Source organism: Prionailurus viverrinus, chromosome E1, assembly GCF_022837055.1.
Source record: "Prionailurus viverrinus isolate Anna chromosome E1, UM_Priviv_1.0, whole genome shotgun sequence".
Lineage (NCBI taxonomy): Eukaryota > Metazoa > Chordata > Mammalia > Carnivora > Felidae > Prionailurus > Prionailurus viverrinus.
The window spans coordinates 49849007-49863871 of record NC_062574.1 but is presented as its reverse complement, the minus strand read 5'-3'; the positions used below and the strand labels follow the sequence as shown (position 1 = coordinate 49863871).

General features: G+C 53.9%; 1 protein-coding gene across 5 annotated transcripts in view; it reads left to right on the top strand.

The window, feature by feature from the left end:
• Nucleotides 1–8322: 8322 nt before the first annotated feature.
• USP36 (ubiquitin specific peptidase 36) overlaps nucleotides 8323–14865 on the top strand; it is a 37249-nt gene continuing 30706 nt past the window's right edge. For 3 of the 5 annotated variants that reach the window (XM_047833664.1, XM_047833663.1, XM_047833662.1), the window contains exons 1-4: nucleotides 8324–8478; nucleotides 11001–11151; nucleotides 12788–13183; nucleotides 13719–13940. In XM_047833664.1, the coding sequence (XP_047689620.1) occupies nucleotides 12931–13183; nucleotides 13719–13940 (475 nt within the window). In that variant the 5' untranslated portion in view covers nucleotides 8324–8478; nucleotides 11001–11151; nucleotides 12788–12930. Of the gene's footprint in view, nucleotides 8479–11000; nucleotides 11152–12787; nucleotides 13184–13718; nucleotides 13941–14865 lie in introns of all 5 variants that reach the window. The other 2 variants (XR_007147005.1, XM_047833665.1) reach the window with 1 other exon arrangement.

Genomic DNA, 14865 nt, shown 5'->3' with positions numbered 1-14865 from the left:
CGTTGGCTCTGTCCGTGTGGCTGTATCCGACGTGGTGGCGTAAGAACCAGCCCCGACACCTCCAAAGGAGTCACTCCCGTGGAAGGGGGGAGGGTGCTTCGTCTACGAGAGAAACAGAGGGCTGGGTGCTCAGAGGAGAACGTGGGGTAACTCAGCAGGGACGGGGCAGACGGTGGTAAAGATGATTTGAAATTGGCCGAGGGGCAGAGCGCATGACACAGGCCCTTTGTTCATCTAGCAGACACACCCCACTTGCTATGCTATGCAGCACACAGAGCAGAGCCCCGTGCCCATCTTGCGTCCTCGACGGGGAGCACCTCCTGCCCCTTGTCCTTCTTCGCCCATGTCCACACCCCGCACACCCCACTTGAGGTCATCAGGGAAATTCCAGGTGTGAAACAGTGTCACCTGTAAATGCTTCAGTCCGTGTCTTTTAAATATAAGGACTATTTTAAACACATTTCCAGGGCGCCTGGGTGGCTCAGTCGGTTAAGCATCTGACTTCGGCTCAGGTCGTGATCTCACGGTTCGTGGGTTCGAGCCCCGCGTCCGACTCTATGCTGACAGCTTGGAACCTGGAGCCTGCTTCCGATTCTGTGTCTCCCTCTCTCTCTGCTTCTCCCCAGCTCTCTCTCTCTCTCAAAAACAAATATTAAAAAAAAAAATTTTTTTTTAATAAAAGCAAAAAGTGTTTTTAAAAAATGAAAAGGAGCACAGTTCCAGAATATTTTAATCACACCCTAAAAACGTAATTGGTATGTGCCTGTATCAGTGTTCAGACATCTCCGATGGTCCCATAGGATGCTTTTGTTATGGTCCACTGGTGTGAATCAGGATCCTCGTAAGGACCATACGTTGTAGTTCCTCTCCAAGGCTCTGTTTTTCCCGCAGGTTCCCCTCCCTCCCCGCGCCCACTCTCCTTCGAGCCGGGAAAGATGGCCTTGTCGCGATTTAAACTTGAACCAAGTCTCACGTCGCACCAGGTCGCCATAAGAAAACCCTTTAATGGTCCGTCTGAGCCCTTAGCCACCCCGTGGCGCATTTGCAGAACGGGATCTTCCTGGGACAAACCGGAAGACGTGTATTCCCTGCTTTACGCGGCTGCTACCGGGTCGGCGAGGACACAGTTCCAGGCGCCACCCTGGAGCAGCAAAGAGGCAAGAGGACCAAGTTCGCCCCCATGTCTGCGTCACTAACCACTAAGTGTCACCCATTTCACGTCACCTGTGGCAGAACCGTGTGGAATGTCCTTCCCGTCGGGTGAATCGAGGGGAGTGGCCTGGGGACGGACCCAGACCATCCCGTGGTGTGCGGATGCGCTTCCTGGGCACGCGTGGCCCTCTGGAGGCCCCACGGGGTCTTTGCAAAGAGCACATCACATGATTGCTACCCGGTTTGTTTGTTTTATGTAACGTAGGTCAAGTCGGACTTTGGAAAAACACTTATTGTGGACATTTTCAAACATTAAAAAAAGGCAGAGGGGTGCCCGGTGGCTCAGTCGGTTGATCGCCTGACTCTGGCCCAGGCCATGATCTCATGGTCCGTGAGTTCGAGCCCCGCATCGGGCTCTGTGCTGACAGCTCAAAGCCTGGAGCCTGCTTGGGATTCTGTGTCTCCCTCTCTCTCCCTGCCCCTCTACCACTCATGCTCTCTCTCTCTCTCTGTCTCTCTCTCTCTCTTTCTCTCTCTCTGTCTCAAAAACTAAATAAGCATTTAAAAAAAATTTTTTTTCAAAGGCAGAGAACGATAGAACAAACTCTGTGCGCCCGTGATCCCGTTTCAACAGTTATCCCAGTTTTCTTAATCTTTGCAAACTATTTTATTGTATTATTTTATTTCATTCTTTTTAAATATTTATTCTTGAGAGATAGAGTGTGAGCAGAGGAGTGGCAGAGAGAGAGAGAGAGAGGGAGAGAGAATGATCGGGGGAGGGGCAGAGAGAGAGGGAGACACAGAATCCGAAGCAGGCTCCAGGCTCTGAGCCATCCAGAGCCCGACGCGGGGCTCGAACTCACGGACCATAAGATTGTGACCTGAGCCAAAGTTGGACGCTTAACCCGACTGAGCCACCCAGGTCCCCCTCCCTCCTAATTATTAATGGGTGTGTTTAACTGATCTAACTTAGCAACAATAAGTCACAGCGGAGCTACAGATATTTTCCTGGGGTCAGTTTTACGATGGACAGTCTGCTGTTCCCACAGATTTTACATGAAGACTTTGAAATTCCTCTCTGAACAGGGTCTATCTTTAGCCTTGGGTTGGAGCTTTGAGCTGACCCCCCAACCCGCCCTGTCGCACACAGTTGCCGTGAATCCTTTGCGGTGAAAGGCAGCCCTTTGATTTGGGGAAACCGTTAGCTCCGATAGCAGATTTTCTCCTTCAGGAAACAAATGGATTATGAAGGGGCAGAGAGAGAGGGAGACACAGAATCGGAAGCAGGCTCCAGGCCCCGAGCTGTCAGCACAGAGCCCACTCGGGGCTTGAACCCACGAACTGGGAGATGGTGACCTGAGCCGAAGTCGAACCCTTAACCGACTGAGCCACCCAGGCGCCCCCATTTTATTTTAAGTGATCTCCACACCCAGCTGGGGCTCGAACTCACAGCCCCGAGATCAAGAGTCACATGCTCTACCAACTGAGCCAGCCAGGACCCCCCCAGGATGTGTTCTTATCAGAGATTAAGAGGGGGACCCCTCCTGAAATCCACGTTCCCAGACGCCAGCCCAGAAGCAGACCTTCTGAAGGAGAGCAGCCTGTGGGAACTTCTGCATACACACCCTGACCCTTTCATGTTTGTGACTTTCCGCAGGCTCAGGAGACTCCGACCCTGAACTCCCCTGGGCAACTGCTTAGCAAATCATTCTAATAATAATCCTGGTCAAAGCTAACATTTTATTCCACGCCAGGATTCATACCGAGGGCTTCACGTACGTTATCCCAGGGGACACGGGCCAAATCCGAGAAGCCCGTGCTCTCATCCTTCTTGGTTGGTAGATAAAGGGTCTGAGGCATAGGGAGGTCCGTTTCCTGGGCACCCGGCCAGTAAGCACTGGGGCTGGGGTTGAACCCGGGCAGAGGCGGGGTCTGGCCTCCTCCCTCCCGCAGCATCCCTGAGGACCGCCAGCCACCAGCCTGGCACAAGCAGCTTACCCTCCCCCAGACTGTCTCCCTCCTGGGGACATTTTGCCTTCCGTTTGCATGAAGAAGGGCCTTGTAGTGGCTTTTGTTTTGCTTTGCATGCGTTAGTTTTCAGAACAAGTTTTTGCCAGACTTGAAGCAAGGATGACAATAAAATCCCAGTGTCAGCTAAGACACGTCAAAACACCAAGATGCCTGTGATGGGTTGTAGTTTGTAAACTTAAAAAGGGTCAAATTCAATTGTCTGGAAGAATCGTCTCTATATAATTGGTCTTCCAAACTGGGACACTTTCGAGAGAGCAAGAGAGTGCTCGCAACGCCTGCGGCATAAACCAGGACGTGGTGTCGCCGTAGGACAACTTCCCCAAGGACACCGGGTGCATCGAACCCCCCTCCACTGTGGTCCCAGGTGCGTGGCACCAGCCTCAGCACCCCACAGCCCCAGGGCCCTGCGATCTGGGAGCAAAGGTGCACCAGGCAAGGTGGTTGTGGATTCCGTAACAAACAGACCCAACATCTCCGAAGCTAACAAAGAGAGGGGATTTCTTGCCGAGATCAACGGGGACATTTGTTGGGTGACCTTCCTCAGGCGATTCAGAGACCTGGGCTCTTTCCCTCTGTGTCCCCACTACCTTCCGGAGCCTCAGAGTCCTTCGCTTTCGGCCAGAAAAAGGAGCAAAGGAGGCCCCGGCAGATTCTCAGCCTCTGGCCTGGGCTTGGGTGTGACACCTGTCACTTCCTCTCCCGGGCATCGGAGAGAATTAGTCACGGCTGAAACTCCCTACGGGAAGCTTCTGGCCACGGCCCCCTGGGCCAGTACCCTCCTCCTTCCCAGGCAGGCCCAGACTACGGCAAAGAACAATCTAGCTGAGCCTGGTTCGTATGGCACCCTGGGCAGTGGCGGAGGTCTGAGTGTCCAATGCAAGGTGGTGCTGGGATTTAAACGGAAGGTCTTGGGGCGCCTGGGTGGCTCAGGTGGTTAAGCGTCTGACTTGGGCTCAGGTCATGATCTCCTGGTTCATGGGTTCAAGCCCTGCATCGGGCTCTGCACGGACAGTGTGGAGCCTGCCTGGGATTCTCTCTCTCCCCCTCTCTCTGCCCCTCCTCCACTTGCTTGTGTGTGTGTGTGCACACGCACGTGCTCTCTCTCGCTCTCAAAAATAAACATTTTTCTTAAAAGGTAAGTTCTAATTTGATTCATTTTGGTTACGCTTTTTTTTTTTTTTTTGAATTAAGAATTTTAGGGGAGGGGCACCTGGGTGGCTCGGTCGGTTAAGCAAGCGTCTGTTGATCTCAGCTCAGGTCTTGATCTCGCAGTCTTGAGTTCAAGCCCCACGTTGGGCTCCGCACTGGGCACGAAGCTACTTAAAAAAAAAAAATAAAAAGAGAACGTTTTATTATTTTCAGTGTTTTTCTCCCTTTCTCCTTCAGGATTTAGAGAGTATTCACTTGTCTCATCTTCCCTATTTCATTTTCTGTTTGGTTGGTTTTCGTGAACATTTACATGCACAGTATATCTGCAGTGAACCAGGCCCCGGGGACACTCGGATGAGTGAGACATAGTGAGGGCTTTAAGAGTCATGGTAGGGGAGGGAGAAGTGCAGAGAACATTCCAATTAATATATAAATGGAAAGTGCAGCAGGCCCAAGGCAACACAAACCTAATGGCAGGGATGGAGGGAATCCAGGAAGACTTCCTGGAGGAGGTGGTGCCTGAGGCAGCTGGAAAAGGGCAAGTGGGAAAGGGAATTTAGCCCAAAGACCGGTTGGAGCCTACAACAGAGACAGCCTTGTTAGGGTCGGGGGGGGGGGGGGGGGGGGGCGCTTGGATTCAGCTCTGCTGAGAGATCCAGGGCAGGGAGTAGGTGGGGGAGAAGGAGGAAAAGGCAAGCAAGTAGCCAGCCCCCCAGGGACCATTAGAGACTATACGAAGGAGCTTGTCTCTCCCATCAGCTTCTGGTGACAGGGAAGGGTTCAGGCAGGTGCACAGTGTTTTCGGGTAGGCCTTTCAACTCTATTATTCTATTTGGCAGTTTGAGTGATGGATTTGGCCATCCCAGGAACGCAGGTGCAGAGGGAGAAGGGCTTTATTTGGGCAATTAGATGGAGGGAAGACAGTGGCTTGAGGAATATTTGAGTAGTAAAATTAGCAAAATTGGTTGATTGACGATTTACATGGGGAGGGAGAGAGAGGAGACCAGGACGTGGACCAGGAAGGTGGATGTTGGGGTCATTGTCTGTATCAGCCTGGGTTCACTCAGGAACACCAGAACCACTCTGTGCAGATTTTAAAACGGAGGGGGTTTGGGGCACCTGGGTAGCTCAGTCGGTTAAGTGTCTAATTCTTGATGTCGGCTCAGGTCACGATCTCATTGTTCGTGAGTTCCAGCCCCGCATCGGGCTCTGTGCTAACCGTGCAGAGCCTGCCTGGGATTCTCTCCCTCTCCCTCTCTCTCTGGCCCTCCCCCATTCACTCTCTCTCTCTCAAAATAAATAAACTTAAAAAAAAAAAAAAAAACGGGATTAAAGCAGAGATTGCTTACAACCTGATGGAAGCCAACCAGAGAACAACAGGCAGCTGTTAGCACTTCTAGGGCAGAGGGACAGAGGTTGGAGGCTGTCCTACAAGAGCCCAGGGAGGGGACAGGCTGGGGAGGGAGAAGGCTGGAACCACAGTGCACATCGCTGGAGGGAGCCAGAGACTCCTCTGTTCCAAGCAGAAAGGGTGGAAGAGAGAGGCCCGGCCACTCCTTTCCTTTGCCCTCCAGTCTCGCCAGTGACCCCCAGTGGCCAGACCCTCCTGGATGCCGGGGAGCTTGGAAAAGCTGAAAAGGACAAGGATTCGGTCTGAGCTCCAGCCCAGCAGCCCAAGTGGGCAACAGGGCAGAAAAAGAGAGGCGGTTTAGGCAAGAAGGAATGCACCCGTGTCCGAGCATGGTGGGGTCAAGTGTTTGTGGATCCTGCAGGGAGGTGACCAGCAGGCACTTACTAGACCCACCGTTCCCAGGATGGGGGTCGGGGGAGCAGAGGGCTGCAGCTGCCCATGTGGAAGGCCCTGGACTACAGGCATAGTTACAGTGGTGATGGCCACAGAAATGGACGGCTCATGGGGCAAGTGTCTGTGTTACTGAAAAGAAACATTTAACTTTTCTTTCTTAATTTTTTTTTGACATTTATTTTATTTTTGAGACAGAGAGAGACAGAGCATGAACAGGGGAGGGTCAGAGAGAGAGGGAGACACAGAATCCGAAATAGGCTCCAGGTTCTGAACTGTCAGCACAGAGCCCGATGCGGGGCTTGAACTCACGGACCGCGAGATCATGACCTGAGCTGAAGTCAGACGCTTAACCGACTGAGCCACCCAGGCGCCCCTAACTTTTCTTTCTAAGATGGTTGCATCATGTTATACTCCTAGGGGTTTTACGAGTCTGCTTGCCTTGCCTTCTCTCCAACACGTAGTGTTTTCAATTTTAGCTGTCCTAGTGGGCGTGAAACATCCCTCGGTGTGGTTTTCATTTGCATTTCTCTGGTGACCTTTGAGGTTAAGCGCTTTAGGAAAGGCCTACTTGAACATACCTCGAGGAGATTCCACGCTGAGGCTTCTTATCGAGAGTCAGGAGGGGGAGGTAGGGTGGGAGTGTGGGTGGCAGAAAGCTCTTCCCTACTAGGTTTCAGCTTACTTTGTGAAGCAGGACAGCAGCCTCTCGGCTAACCTGTCATCTCAGATTTTCGGGGTCTCTCTGAGGGCCTGAGCCAATGGTGTGAACCTGGAGCGGGGAACACCTGGGTTTAAACCCTCACATCACCTCTTTGCAGAGATGGTGCGCGTAGGGTTGCCGGGGAGGCTTAAAGCATAGAATGTTGGCAAGGCGACAGACCAGCTAGGTCTCTGACACATAATATCAGTTCAGCGATGGAAGCAAAGGTGTTCAGTTTTGTTAAGCGCTACAGATCCGCTGGAGATTGTCTTTATTCCCCAGATGAGGAAATACAGGTTAGTTCACTGTCCAAAGCAACCCGCGAATTAGGGCAGCGCTGGGATAAAAGCCTAGTCTCCTCCTTCCCCTGTCGGTTGCCAGCCCTTGGGACCTGCCCCCACACTTCTAATCACTCGCTTACACATGGGATCAGGCGACACCATAGTGAGAACTGTCTCGGTTTGAATCACTGTCTCAGGGCACAGAAGGCTCTCACCCCAGGAACAGATCTCAATCTGAAGCTCCTGAGGGTTCTCCCAGGCCCAGGCCCCTACGGTTTTGTTTCTGCTTGTTTGCTTTTTCAGGACACCAGCATCCACGTAACAACTACAGGGTGAATTTTGTCCCAGTGACACCTGTTGTGGGTCCATGTCCAATCCCGGCCCCAAGGACTGTCGGGGTGCAGCGTGGGCATGGAGACTAGCTCTAGGCGGTTCCCCCAGGAGCTCACCCAACCCGCCACAGACTTCCCTGCCAAGAAAGAGCAGGCAGACAAGGCTCTGAGCGCAAGGTTGTGATTTTGGGTCGTTTATTCCCACCCGCTGCCCTCATCAGTGTCAGAGTGCCACGGGAGGTCAGGCTGGGAGCCGCTCATTCTCCCCCCTGCCCGTTCACGCGAGGAGTGGGTCTCGTGAAAACGATGTTTTAAAATACCGCAGAAGCAATGCGTATTTGCAAGCATTCAACCAAGAGCTGAACGCAGTCGTCACAGGATGATGCGTTTGGAGGTCGGGAGTGGGGCCAGGGAATTGCACACGGTCCCCCCCGGACATTTCAGAGGTCAACCGCCACCACTCCCCACAGTCATCCCAGCAGCTCTTTGCTCGGCCCTCCCTGACTTTTCCGGGCCTGCTGCCCTCATCGCGCCCGGTCCGGGTCTCGGACACTAAAGGCCCTGGACAGCGAGGCCGACACCCCGCGACACCAGCACCACCCGCGCCGGGCGCCGGGCGCGGGACTGAGGCCGCGGCGGGTCTGAGACCGCGCCAGGGGCGTTGCGCGTTAAGGACCCGGAAGCGGACGCCTCACGTGCTCTCCGGGAACTCGCCCGGCTCCGACCCAGGGGGCGGGGCGTCTCCGACTCTGCGTGCTTGCGTCATCGCGTAGGGGGCGGGGCCGCGGGATGAGGGGATGACGTATCGGCTGCGTAGAGCTACTGTGGGCGGGCCCAGGGAGCGGGCCTGCTGCTCTTAAAGCAGCCACGACGTTTCGAGTCCGGCAGCGCTGGCCTCGAGTCGCGGCGCCTTTAAGCGTCGCGGTGACACGTGTGTGAGGCGCCCGAGGCCCGGATGGTGCGTGTGCAGGGCCCGGGCGGAGCAGACGCCAGCGCCGCGGGCCTGAAGCCGGGCCCACCGAGGGCCGGGTAGGCTGGGGCCGGGTGGCGGCCGTGCGCGGGCCGAGAGAAGGCTGCGCGTCCGGCCGGGTGGAGGGCTTCCGCGGGGCCTGGGGTGCGGGAAGGTGCGCCCTGGCGGGGGGGGGGGGGGCCGCACAGGGGACATGTGGGTACTCGTCCTCGAGGGGCTCAGGGACCCGTAGGGAGGGCCCAGGGCTATTCGGTTGGCCAGTTCGGGGCTGCTCTGTCCGTGAGGGGCTCGGGGGTTCACGGGAAGGGCCAGGAGCGCGCGTTCCGCGAGGGGCTCGGGGGTCCACGGGGAGGGTCATGGGTGCGCGGCCCGCGAGGGGCTCCGGGGTCCGTGGGGAGGGTCAGGGGCGCGTCGTCCGCGCGGGGTTCTGGGGGCTCCACAGGAAGGGTCCGGGAGGCTTCCTCTTTGCTGTTCCCGGGGAACCCTGACCTGTGATGGAGGGGAGAGCCTGCCCCAGCCAGGAGCTCCGGGGGGTCGGAGGAGGCAACTGCCTGTGTCGGTCGTGGACAGGGTCGTTACCCACGGAAGCATCATTTATGCAGAAACCAGACTCTCTGAAATGGCTTAAGTCAAAATCTGGAGGAGCCTGTTCCGTTGGGCAACAGTGCTGCAATCTCTTTTTTTCCTTTTAGTGAAAAACGTGGGAAAGACTTACCCCCGGAGAAGGTAACCTTCCTCAGGGTCATGGTCAAGGTGGATGCGAGTGGGTGAGGACAAGGTGGGAGCAGGGTGGTTAAAACACCCGTTTTAGTGGGTAGTGTCGAGTCTCCCCTGGGGTTATAGGAGCTAGACCGAGTAGCATTCTAAAACCGAGACCGATGAGAGAGGAAAGCGTCCAGCCTGCTCTCTGTAAGCGATTGCTGAGAATCCGGCCTCCAAGGAGAGGGAGGCTCTGCTCGCCTCTGCAGAAGAGCCCGGAGGCCCCCTGTGAAGGTGCCCCAGGGAGGCCGGGGCTCTGTCCATCTGGGGCTCCTCCCCCACCAGCACGTGGTTGACCCTGTGAGTCTTGAGTGCATTTCATCCTGGAAAAGTGAATTTACAGGGCGGAGGGAGAGTGAATATGAGGCAGCTGTGTCCGGCTGCTCTCGGAGGTGGGACTAGGCACCCAGGAGCCCGAGCTGTTCTGGACCATCAGCGACGAGGAATGGAGGGAGCATCCTTCCCGACTCTGGAAGAGCAGGTTGTCAGAGGGCTTGCTGGTGATTGCAAGAACGTTTTTCTCTGGGTTCCTGCACCTCAGAGGGAAATAACTTTTTGGTTATTGATGTTTTGGACGGCATCGGTGACACAGAGGTCGATCTTTGTCAGAAGTTGGAAAATGACGTTTGTTCAAAAATCTCTGACTTCCACAGTGAGGAGTGGGCGGTGGGATAGGGGTTCTTGAAATTACTTCTCTTGAAATAAATCGGGTTATATCTCCCGAGTTCTGTTCGTCCCCTCGCTGTTTGGTCCCCCAACATTTGCCCTTGGGCCCATGTCTGTCTGTGCCCTCACCTGTGCACAGTGAGGTATGAGTCTTGATTAAAACAGGGATATTATGGGGCGATTTTTGTAAGACCGGGATCTTCAGTTTCCACATTGGCTTTTCTTCTGAGATCATGTTTATTATGCTCCTGAGATCATGTTTATTATGCTCCCTCTTTATTTTGGTGTGGGTATGCTTTTATTTATGGATATGAAATACAATGTATCTGAAATTTGCTGTTGGTAACATGGGGTCGGGAGAGGAATATGGATTGGGCCCACAAAGTAACTACTGATATGAATAAACGGAACGTGGTGGTCCCTATGTTGATTTCTCCACATTGCATATATTTAGAAGGAAAAAAAATGTATGTTTATTTTTGAGAGACAGAGCAGTGGAGGGGCAGAGAGAGAGGAGGACAGAGGATCCGAAGCGAAGTCTGCTGACAGAGAACCTGACGCGGGGCTCGAACTCCCGAGCTGTGAGATCATGACCTGAGCCAAAGTCAGACGCTTAACCACCTGAGCCACCCAGGCGCCCCCACGTTGTATACATTCGAACGTTTTCACCGCAAAATAATTTTCAGTACCTTAATTTTATGTAATCATAGTGATCGTGGATGGCAAGGACAAGAAATCTGCACTTAGCAAAGTGAAAATGTGGCGATTCTCTCTGCTCCTTCAATTTTTTTTTTCTTTACTGGTCTATGAAACCTGGAAGTTGGAGGTGATTATTACCTCTCACTTTCTGGAAAGCATTTTGGACCGGAGCCCCCTGGAGATTTTTGGCCCCTGGACTTGTCCCTGGTTTGAAGGTTAGGACGCAGGGCAGAGGGCAGCGCTTCCCTAGTGTGCACATTGCAGAGTTTGTAGCTGGTGCGTTCAGTTCTTCTCCAGAATCTTCCTAAATCCAGCAGTCGACACTCCTTCAGCCTTAACACCGACTCTTCCAGGGAGATCGTCGGCCTCCCAGGGAGATCGTCGGCCTCCCTGCTCTGTGTCCATGCAGTGGGGCCGAGGGGACCGTGCCTCACGTGGTGCTCTGTTCACCCCACAGATTCTGAACGACAGACCTGCAGCTTTGGTGATTTACCAAGCCAAAGGCGAGGAGCTCGGGCATCTGAGGGTCGCGCACCGCACCTGCCCGCTCTGGCCCAGAACCTGACCCCATGCTGCAACAGCAGCACGCCCAAGTTCAGACGTCCCAGGTAAGGCAGCAGAGGTTTCTGCGCATCTTCTCATTTCTCCGAGTTGTCAGCTTGCTCAGGTGGTGGGAACACTTAGATAACAACTCTCAGGAAAGGTTCTTTTGTTTCCTCAAATCAAAGAATTTGTGCTTGGTCTTTTTTTTTTTTTTTTTTTTTTTTTTTAATTTTTTTTTTTTCAACGTTTTATTTTTTATTTTTGGGACAGAGAGAGACAGAGCATGAACGGGGGAGGGGCAGAGAGAGAGGGAGACACAGAATCGGAAACAGGCTCCAGGCTCCGAGCCATCAGCCCAGAGCCTGACGCGGGGCTTGAACCCACGGACCGCGAGATCGTGACCTGGCTGAAGTCGGACGCTTAACCGACTGCGCCACCCAGGCGCCCCTGTGCTTGGTCTTTTAAAGATAAGTTCCAGGGTGCCTGGGTGGCTCAGTTGGTTAAGCATCCCACTCTTGATTTCAGCCCAAGGTCATGATCTGACGGTTGTGGGTTCGAGACCTGTGTCAGGCTCTGCACTGAGTCTGGAACGTGCTAGGGATTCTTCCTTTCCTTTTCTCTGGCCCTCCCCTGCTCACGCGCACGTGTGCCTGTATGCACTCTCACCAAAAAAAAACCACTTTTTTTTACGTTTGTTTATTTTTGCGAGATAGAGATACAGAGCACAAGTCGGGGAGGGACAGAGAGAGAGACACAGAATCCCAAGCAGGCTCCAGGCTCTGAGCTGTCAGCACAGAGCCCCACGCGGGGCTCAAACCCTTGAACCGTGAGATCATGGTCTGAGCCGACGTCGGACGCTCAATCGACTGAGCCACCCAGGTGCCCCTTAAGTTTCTGGGTTTGTTTGCAAAAATTTTGTTTTTTCAAGGATTTTATTTATTTCATCTTTTGAAAAGTGTATTTATTTATTTTGAGGGAGACAGAGATAGCATGAGAGGGGGAGGAGCAGAGAGAGAATCCCAAGCAGGCTCTGAGCTGCCAGCACAGAGTCCAATGTAGGGCTCGGACATACGAACCGCGAGATCATGACCTGAGCCCTAGTCGGACACTTAACTGACTGAGCCACCCAGGTGCCTCTGAAGTCATGTTTGTTTTGTTTTGTTTTTTTTTAAATTTTTTTAACGTTTATTTCTCTATCTCTGAGAGACAGAGGCGGAGCATGAATAAGAGAGGGACAGAGAGACAGGGAGACACAGAATCGGAAGCAGGCTTCGGGCTCCGGGCTCCGAGCTGTCAGCACGGAGCCCGACACGGGGCTCAAACCCACGAACCGCGAGATCATGACCTGAGCCCAAGTCGGACCCTCAACTGACTGAGCCCCCCCCAGTTGCCCCATTTACTTCTTTTATTACATGGATGTGTGTGTGCAACCAGGGTGTCCTGTGAGAGTTAGCGTTTCCCTGTTTGTGAGCACACACTAGGACCACGAGGTCACCTTTTGAAGGCGGGTGTGGCCGGCGGGAGGTGCACCGTCCCGTGTGGAGCAAATGCACGTTGCGCGGCTCGCCTGGCGCCCGGTGCCGTCACTGTGTGTTCGGCGCTGTTCGTGGAAGCACCTGGTCAGATTTCTGAGAGAAGCACGGCCTCTGCTCCGTCCAAGCGGTTGGTGACACGTTTCCGTGTTTTACGCTTCCTTTGTAGGGTTGGCAGCCGGTCCAGAGAAGCTTGTGTGGTGGCTAGCATCCGTAAAGACCAACGACGGGATTGCAGAGAAGTGATGCTTTGTTCCTGGGACCTGGGTACTCGTCGCTCTGTGTCCCTTCTTGTCCCCACGGTGATGCACCATGCCAATAGTCGATAAGTTGAAGGAAGCCCTGAAACCCGGCCGCAAGGACTCGGCTGACGATGGGGAGCTGGGGAAGCTCCTGGCCTCCTCTGCCAAGAAAGTCCTCCTACAGAAGATTGAGTTCGAGCCAGCCAGCAAGAGTTTCTCCTATCAGCTAGAGTCCTTAAAGAGCAAATATGTCTTGCTGAACCCTAAAACGGAGGGAGCCGGTCGCCACAGGAGCGGAGATGAGCCTCAGGCCAGGAGACAGGGTACAGACGCACGGTTGGCCGGCAGGAGGGGTCTCGATGTGTGTTGACCACGCAGATGGACGGAGCGTTGGCCGAGTGGGAGGCACAAAAATAGAGATGTGGTCAGAGAGTTGGGAGGTTTCAGCGGGGTCGGTGGCTTTCAGTCGTAGAAATAACGACACGGGGTTGGTCAGAAAGAGATCCGTGACCTTCGAGAGGCCTTGGAACTCGTGTGCGTTTCATCAAAGGCGGGGCTTGGAAACGAGAGGAGAGGGCTGGGCCTCAGCATGCGGGGGCCTGGCCCCTCTAGCCGTTCGTTCTCTGAGCCTCGCCTTCCCATCCATGGGGGGCTCCTCGAATTCCAGACCTGTGCGGTCTGCGAGGACCGTGGGATGACCGGGTTTTCTCCCGGGCTTTCTAGTAACTCCCGGTGGGCGGGAACACCAGTTAGCCTTTGGCGCCGTGTTTTGGCCACGTGCAGGCCGAGTGTGCCTCTTGTGGTCCACCTGTGCGTGGACTCAGGCCCTTTTTTCTTCCCTCCTCCCTTCTCTCACAGGCAGCGAGCATGCGTACGAGAGCTGTGGGGACGGCGTCCCCGCCCCACAGAAAGTGCTCTTCCCCACCGAGCGGCTGTCTCTAAAGTGGGAGCGGGTTTACCGCGTGGGAGCGGGGCTCCACAACCTCGGCAACACCTGCTTCTTGAACTCGACCGTACAGTGTTTGACCTACACTCCGCCTCTGGCCAACTACCTGCTCTCCAAGGAGCATGCTCGCAACTGTGAGTGGGAGGGGGCGGCCTGGGGGTCGTGGGGGACCGGACGGTGTCCCGCGGAGACAAACCCACGTGCTCACGGCCTGCCAGCCCTCAGCCCGGGTCAGATTTCGGAGTGACGTTCGTGACGTAGTAACTGACAAAACCTGAATTTGTCGTGTGCCCGCAGCAGGACGGGCCGTGGCAGCCAGTCTCAGGTAGAGCGTTGGTCCCGAACTCTTGTAAAAAGGAGTTCCTAAACGGAGAGAGGGGTTTTCAAAAAATACATCCAAACTACGTGTATCCAACGACTCTATACATCCGTTATTGTACCAGTCAGCGTTTTATGCGCATTATAAAACATGCCCCCAAGTAGAAATTTAAAATGGGTAAAAGAGGGGGCGCCTGGGTGGCGCAGTCGGTGAAGCGTCCGACTTCAGCCGGGTCACGATCTCGCGGTCCGGGAGTTCGAGCCCCGCGTCGGGCTCTGGGCTGATGGCTCGGAGCCTGGAGCCTGTTTCCGATACTGTGTCTCCCTCTCTCTCTGCCCCTCCCCCGTTCATGCTCTGTCTCTCTCTGTCCCAAAAATAAATAAACGTTGAAAAAAAAAAAAATTAAAAAAAAAAATAAAATGGGTAAAAGAGGGGTGAAATAAAATGTAACTTACCAAAACTGAAGCAAGTAGAAAGTTTTAAAAGCCTTGTAACTAATAAAGAAATTACAAGGGTGGATTAGATCTTCCGATGAAGAAAATACCAGGCTGAGACGACTTATGGGTGAGCTTCATGAAAATTTTGAGAAACAGTTCGTTGCCATGCTTCACAAACTCTTCCAGAGAATAGAGAAGGAGAGAAAAACCCCCCAGCTCGTCCTATGAGGTTCTAATAACTTGGGGAATGAAATTAAACGAGTACAACATAAGAAAAATTACAGCCCCATCTTATTCACGAAT